The 7,500-nt window shown below is 48.9% G+C and overlaps 2 protein-coding genes across 2 annotated transcripts in view; both read left to right on the top strand.

Moving 5' to 3' along the window:
• Window positions 1-4,577, top strand: part of LOC126569892 (ABC transporter C family member 8-like) — a 5,115-nt gene extending 538 nt beyond the window's left edge. Inside the window, exons 3-4 of the mRNA XM_050227292.1 lie at window positions 230-762; window positions 949-4,577. Coding sequence (XP_050083249.1) covers window positions 230-762; window positions 949-4,366 — 3,951 coding nt within the window. The 3' untranslated portion in view covers window positions 4,367-4,577. The remainder of the gene's footprint in view (window positions 1-229; window positions 763-948) is intronic.
• A 1,503-nt stretch (window positions 4,578-6,080) lies between these two features.
• The window catches only part of LOC126572111 (multidrug resistance-associated protein 1-like), a 5,880-nt gene continuing 4,460 nt past the window's right edge, over window positions 6,081-7,500 (top strand). The window contains exons 1-3 of the mRNA XM_050231168.1: window positions 6,081-6,328; window positions 6,861-7,160; window positions 7,241-7,500. The exon at window positions 7,241-7,500 is cut by the window's right edge and continues 1,884 nt beyond it. Coding sequence (XP_050087125.1) covers window positions 6,293-6,328; window positions 6,861-7,160; window positions 7,241-7,500 — 596 coding nt within the window. The 5' untranslated portion in view covers window positions 6,081-6,292. The remainder of the gene's footprint in view (window positions 6,329-6,860; window positions 7,161-7,240) is intronic.

Below are 7,500 nucleotides of genomic sequence, written 5' to 3'. Positions count from 1 at the left end.
CTGATGAGTAAAGAGATCTCGCTTCGGTGCTCTACAATGTTGCCGAGCCCAGGTTGCCTGCCTGTTAATGGACGACGACGGCACGCTCGGGGTGCCGACACTAGCGCTCGCTTATCATTCATTACGCGCAGCTTTGTTTTGAGGGCTCTGCAACGTGCTTGATAAGGCGCGCTGGTGCTGCTGCCTCTAATGTTGATGTTGGGTGCCTAACGGCGTCGTATCTTTCTAGGTGATTGTGTTCGGCCTTCAGATGTACTCGCACCGGCAGCAGGTGGATCAGGTTTATTTGTTTTCCTTCTGGACACTCCGTCTGCTGGCCCTCTCGATGGAGATCACCGACCGGTGGGATATTTACCACATTCTCCACACCACGCTAGCCAGCTGCTGGCTAACGGTATCCTGTCTAATGATCTTCTGGCGGCACGATCAAGCCGATCGGACGGAACAGCTGGAACCGAATCTCATTCGACGGTTGTACTTCTCCCGGATGGATCCAGTGTATCGAGCGGCGCAGCGCAGTGACTGCACGTTCCATGAAGGAAAGCTATCCAACGCACTGCCAGAAGATCGCCGTTGCCAATCACTGCTCGATTGGTTTCGAAACCGAACGCCAAGGCAACAGTATGTGCCACCCAGTGAGCAGGTTGACCGTGGGCTCACGGTCACTCAGCTCCTGCAACCCTTCCGGAAGGATATTCTCTCCAGTGGCGTTAACAGACTGGCACTGGTTACGTTCTACTTTCTCTGCCCGTACCTGTTGAGGTGAGTGTCGATTTCGAGATGTTGCGAGCGCGTGCGAGATAACACAACATTGCGATGACTGGACGTGATTGAACACTTTCACCACTTTGCAACGGGACTCTGTTTCAAGTGCGAGCTTAGCGAACAATTGCCGGGCCACTCAAGCTACCGCTCTCGATGATCTAATGTTTATTTCCCCGTTTTCAGAGTGCTGCTCGAGCCAAATCAGTCACAGAAGGTACAACGGTGGACGGTGGCCTGTATGCTCTTTACCTCGCTGATGATCGCGATACTGAACACCCAGTACCAGCACAGCACGCGTGACATCGGACTGCGCATTAAATCCATCCTGATGGGCATGATCTACGAGAGTATGACGGACAGGATTCCGTCGGAAAAATCCTCCAGTGCCGTACTGACAAGCGATACCAGTGTGTTTGTGTCGTTTATGCAGGACCTCCACATGCTGTGGTCGGGACCATTGACAATCATCATAACGATAAGTGCCCTCTACCTGGAAATAGGGGCCAGTGCGGTGGTCGGCTTGGTGCTGATGGGTTTCACCATTTGGCTCACCGATTTTCTCTCCAGCAAGCTGTCCGGTTTACAGAAGCAAACGAAACACTGCCAGGACGCACGCGTCCGGTTGACGACCGAAGCGATCGCGCATGCTCAACAGATCAAAACGGAACAGTTGGAATCGTTCTTCGAGCGTCGCATCGGTGACCACCGGAAGCAGGAGTTGTCGTACATTCTGCGCGCCATATGGTTCGAAGCGACGAAGCAGCTGTTGAGCATTGGTACGCCAACGTTTGTGGCGTTCGCGACATTCATCGTCATGGAGCTTGTAGGCGATGCATCGCTACTGACCGTCCAGTCCATGTTTGTCGCCATCTCCCTGTTTAACCTTACGCGCTATCCAATGACAATGATTCCGACGCTGTGTACCAGCTGGAACAACGTCAAAGTATCGCTGGAACGAATCAATGTGTTTCTTCGAGCCGGTAATCCTCCAGAAGTGGAGATCGTTGAAGTACAGAATGGACCAGTGAGAACGTCTCAGGAGCGCATTCGACTTGTGTCGCAAGAACTAACGAATCTTCTGGTGGAAACGACCGCCAACAATGAACCGAAAGCGCTATCAATCGAGCAACTCAACTACTGCATCGGTGACAGGCAGATTCTGCGCGATGTCACCCTGGATGTGGAGGCTGGAAGCTTCACCGCCATTGATGGTAAAGAGGGGACAGGTAAAAGCATGCTCTTGCGTGCTATTCTTGGTGCGCTTCCTGATGTAACGGGTAAACGTACCCTGAATGCCGCACGGATCTCCTACTGTTCTCAGATGCCCTGGATCCTGCATGACACGATAAGAAACAATATTCTGTTCGGTGAACCGTACAACCACGAGCGATACGAGGAAGTGATCAGAGCATGCTGCCTCGTGGATGACTTCAGTAGCTTCCCCGATGGTGACGAACGTATCGTTGGTGAGGGTGGTCAATCCCTCTCGGGTGGACAGGCCCATCGCGTTGCGATCGCCCGCGCCATCTATCACCGTGCTGATCTGTATCTATTCGATGATCCACTTCGATCGCTCGATACGAACATCGCTGATGAGCTGTTTGAGCTTGTTTTCGATCGTCAACGGGGTTTGTTAGCTGGCAAGACGTGCTTGTTCGTGTCGCATAATGCGGATCACATACAGAGAGCGGCCGATAGGATCGTTCGAATGTCACGCGGTACGATCGAGCGGATCGAACAGCCTGAGAGTCGCCAGTTACAGTGCAAACCAGAACCGGTGCCGGATGTGGTACTACAATCAACTCAAAAACCAACACTGAAACGTAACAAAACCACAACCAACATGTTGCCACCTCGGCAACCAACGCAACCTAAACAGCAAACGAAACGGAACAAAGAATGCAATCGGCAAGGTAACGTACCACTCGAGCTTTATCGCAAGTTTTGGAATCTTTTCGGGTACTTTTGGAGTGTGGCAGTGATCGCGCTGGAGACACTGGTTACTGGACTCGATATCTACATCACGGTACTGTTGGCCGAGTGGGCCTCAACGGGACCAGCAAAGGAACCACGCATTCTCTATCTCGTTGCGCTAATCGTGATCGTTTGGTCGCTGTTTTTGTTCTCGAAAACGGGATTGATACATGTCCGCGGACGTACGACATCCAAGTTTGTCCATGCGCGCATGCTTGCCACCATCCTGCGCCAACCGATGCAATTCTTCGACCGGACCGATTCCGGTGTCATTGTGAACCGATTCTCGAACGATTTGGACACGCTGGACAGCAAGATCACTGGCAACATGCGTGCAGTGCTAGCGGCTCTCTTCGGTGTACTTGGCACGCTCGCGTTGTTTGTGTACAAGCTGAGCAGTACCGGTGTGCTGTACACTGTACTGTTGATGTTGGGAGTGGCCGGGCTCATGTGTGGTCTATGCTACCTGTTGCGCTATCATCTGCGCGTTGCGCACACTTTGAAACGCTTCGAAGCCAGCTCACGATCACCACTCGTGCTGCAGTACAACGAGACGGTGCAGGGTATCGACACGATCAAGGCATACGCGGCCGAGGAACGCTTCCGTCGACAGTTCCTCGAGAAGGTAGATGTGCATCAAAACTACGTCTACGAGAGCTTGTCGGCGAGCCGATGGATCGGAATCCGGCTGGAGTTTGTCGGTGTGATCATCATCTACTACGTTGCGCTGCTGACAGTAAGCTACCGATCGCTCGTTGGTTTGGCCTTCGTGGGTATCATCGTCAGCTACGTGTTCCGGTTGATACCTTCCCTCAACGCTCTGCTCCTGCAGGTAGGATTGCTCGAGGAGAACATCATCTCTATCGAGCGCATCTCGCAGTATATGGAACTGCCCCAGGAATCTCTTGACAAAGGAACAGCTGTTTTTCCCATCAATGGTCAAAGGGGAGCAATCGAGTATCGAAATTTCTCACTCACGCACTCGGACGGTTCAACGGTTCTTCAGGAGATCACGCTGACGGTACCGGCCGGTGAGAAGCTGGGCATCATCGGTCGTACGGGCGCTGGCAAATCAAGCTTGATCGGAGCACTTTTCCGATTCTATCCAGAGCACACGTCGGGAACCATACTCTTTGACGGTACGAAGCTGGAAGAAGTTTCTCTCAACCATCTTCGTGGCTCACTAACACTTGTGCCACAAAACACTACACTGTTCTCGGGACAGGTGCAAAGTTTTGTTGATCCTAAGAACAGCAACCCCAAGGAAAGGATCATCCAAACTTTGCGACGATGTGGTCTTGGTCGAGTGACGCTTGGAACCGCTCTGGAGGAACTGTCCGTGGGAGAGCGTCAGCTGTTGTGCTTGGTACGAGGGTTGCTGCGCGATACGCCGATCATTATATTGGATGAGGCAACATCGGCCGTGGACAGTGCGACGGAAGCCGTCATTCTGCAGGTGATTCGAGAGCATTTCCACGATCGTACCGTGCTGATGATTGCTCATAGGCTTCACACCATCCAAGACTGTGACAGAGTTCTCTGGCTAGCCAATGGGCGCATCCGTAAGCTGGCCGCGCCCTCCGATTACACTGATGCTGATTGGAATGCTTTGGAATGTGGTGAATAGTCGTGGACGATTGGATGGGTTCAGCAGAGGGCAACGTGTACTTACTAATCGTTATTCTAAAATACGAACGAACGTGTTTAGTGCATACACTTATACTCAAAGTGTTACATTTTTTTACGCAACAAGACTATATGAAATCATTCAATTAAGAAAACTATCCATTCTTATTGTTATCTGAATGTCATAATAAAAAAAGTATTTATAAACCATATTTTATGATTAAAAATAAATTTGTAAATCGCGCAAATAAAAATGATTATACCTCAACCAAGTTACCATATAAATTACGAATTATTGCGCGGTTCTCTATGCAATTATTTTTAAATTACAAGCATAAGTGAGAAACAAAAATAAAAGCAAAGTACAACTTAAAATAGGGCTCACATAATAAAGATCATCTTCTCTGTCAAATGTAAGCTATCTGTGAGCTTCACTACTCATCGAAAAATTTCCTTTGAGCGCCATCTGTGAGTTTGCGACATCGTTCTGCGTAAGTGCTACCTATTGTAACGGTTCTCCGGCCAGCAACGGCCACTACTCTCTCTGTGTGATGCATGCAGAGAGATTTCAATTGTCGGACAATCAACGGAGAGCAGGCTCCCTCTTCTCAAGCTGATCAATACGCACGTTTTGAGAGCTTATCTTATCACTTACTCCCCGAGGGCGCGAATTCCTGTATGATTGGGCGATTGTTTTATGATATGCCGGCACGTTGCGCCAAGATAGTGGACCAGTATTGCACAACATTTCTGCAAGTCAGTTCGCCGCGAATCCCTATGTCATTGTGGGTGGCTTAAAATTGCAGATCACCCAATGTCATCTCTTCCGGGATGATTATCGATGGTCCAAGGAATCACTAGCCCAGTGCGACGACAAACCAATATGCTAGACCAACAGCGTACAGTCCATGGACGGTTGTTTGTAGATCGTCTTCCATGCAGTTGATCACTCAATTGATCAATTGCGCCATGTGTAGGTAGCGCTATGACCTATATAATCAATTATACCGAACAGAAATAGACAGTGTGCGCAGTCTAGCCGAGTCGAAAAACATCCGTGCACTGATTTCCAGGCCTTTATAAGGGAGTTTTTATAACGGAGCGAACCATGCGATCATGCTGGCGGTGCGTTTTGTTGTTCACGTCCCTTATCACGCTTAGCACATGCCCTTTTCAAGCATGTACAGGTGCAAGTCATGGTACGCATGCCTCACCGTACCAGTCATTTATTGGCGTCAAGCGTTACGGGGCAGAAACATCGCGAAAACCTCGATCTTATCAGCCGACGGTGGATTGAATCGCTAGCCGCTTATCTCGCCTAATCGGCTCATCCAAGGCTCGGCATTTTTCCGCGTAATGCCGATATACCATTTGATCCTAGGCGAATAGGATCTTGAAACGGGAGGTTGTATAAAAGTGACTATTGAAAACGTTCGTTTCTTATATAGTGCTAACGGAAGATTTAATTGCAAAATATTCAAACTAATAAAATACAAAAAGAACGTGCTCTACATTCATTCTGCACAACATACTGCAATGGATCGCAATCACTAGTGTACGGTAGGTTGCGCGGCTGAAATGCGGTCCCCTACCTCCCGCCACGAATTTCTTATCAACGAGACATTGAGATATGGCAGACGACCTCGGAGGTGGTATCAATTGTATTATAACGCCCGCTCCGCGATCGATTTCAATCAGTAGGCTAGAAGCACGGGACCACGAAGGTGCTCGGTTCAGGACAGTGAAGCTTTGCAGTACCGTGAGCACCGAGAACTAGTAACTATAGTGCTATTGTTGAGTGAGCCCTGTGAGCAGTGTTATCAGTTAGTGAAGTACAATAGTGCATGCAACTACTTAAAAGGAGCCAGCATTTGAAGAATATACGCAAAATCGGCGAGAAACCTGCGCAACGCAGGTTACACTTACAATGACATTCGAAGAGTTTTGTGGTAGTCCCTTTTGGGTAAGTGCGCACATACTAGGCATCTAAGAACGTTTTACTACGAACAGCATTGCATTAACTCTCGTAATGTCGCAAGCATCAATCATTATTGGAGCACCGTCCGTTTCCTGTAACGCTGCAGTACAGTGATTTCCCTGCGAGTGCGGTATCGTTTATGATATATCCATCCGATAAGTGTTTTCCAAAAAAGGGTCCCCCCCAGAAAAAGTATGACGTTCGATGAGTCAACGGACTAGCGTACTGATGCTTATCTTTTTGGTGGAAGGATGGATTAGTGGACGATGAGTTGAACATTTTTGGAACTGTGGGGTGATTGTGCTCGATATCATGACCTTCGATAAGTATCTACGAAGCCAGACCAGTTGATGCTCATTTAAAAGACCATCATAATGAAAAAAAACCCCAATCGCGCTATTTTAATGAGCACGAGCTTGCAATTCTTCCCGAATAATCGTTTAGTGTAATTGTCTTATTTTGTGATTTTTGTTTTGGAATGGCATTAACTTAAGCATCAACTGCACATCATTAACAGGACGATGAGCTCACATGGCGAGAAAACGACCCGGATCTGACGTTCTGCTTTCAACGCATTATCCTCCAATGGACACCGTGCTTCTTCCTATTCGTATTTTCGTTCTACGAGGCGTACCGCATACTCACGAGCCGCTATCGGGACATACCATGGAACTGGTTCAACCTCACCAAGATGGGCTTTACCTGCGCCCTCATGATCATGTCCTGGGTCGATCTTGGCGTGGTGGTGCAAAATCTCGACGAACCCGAGGTTTTCGATGTTCAGATTTTGGTGGCAATATTCAATGCACTCGCTTACGTAAGTTTATTGCACTCATGCACCCATCATCCCATATCCTCTTACCTGACTTAACTTTTGTGCGTTTCGTCGATGTACAGATCCTTGTGTTGGTGCTGTTCTTCTTCTACCGGAAGTATGGCGTCCGCAGCACGGGCACAATGTTCATCTTCTGGTTCCTGAAAGCCTTCTTCGGCATCATTCAGATGCGCACGGAAGCAATGGAGCATGAGGTTCGAGGTTCCGGTACGGGAGACTTTGCTGAATTCCAGTTCGTCAGCTACACGATTCAGTATACGTTCGTCTGTGTGATGGTGCTGCTGGAGCTGTTCCCCGACAAGGAACCACGGTACAGCGAATT

Source organism: Anopheles aquasalis, chromosome 2 (assembly GCF_943734665.1).
Source record: "Anopheles aquasalis chromosome 2, idAnoAquaMG_Q_19, whole genome shotgun sequence".
NCBI classification, from domain to species: Eukaryota; Metazoa; Arthropoda; class Insecta; order Diptera; family Culicidae; genus Anopheles; species Anopheles aquasalis.
The sequence above is the reverse complement of the archived record's forward strand: the minus strand, read 5'-3'. Positions and strand labels throughout refer to the sequence as shown.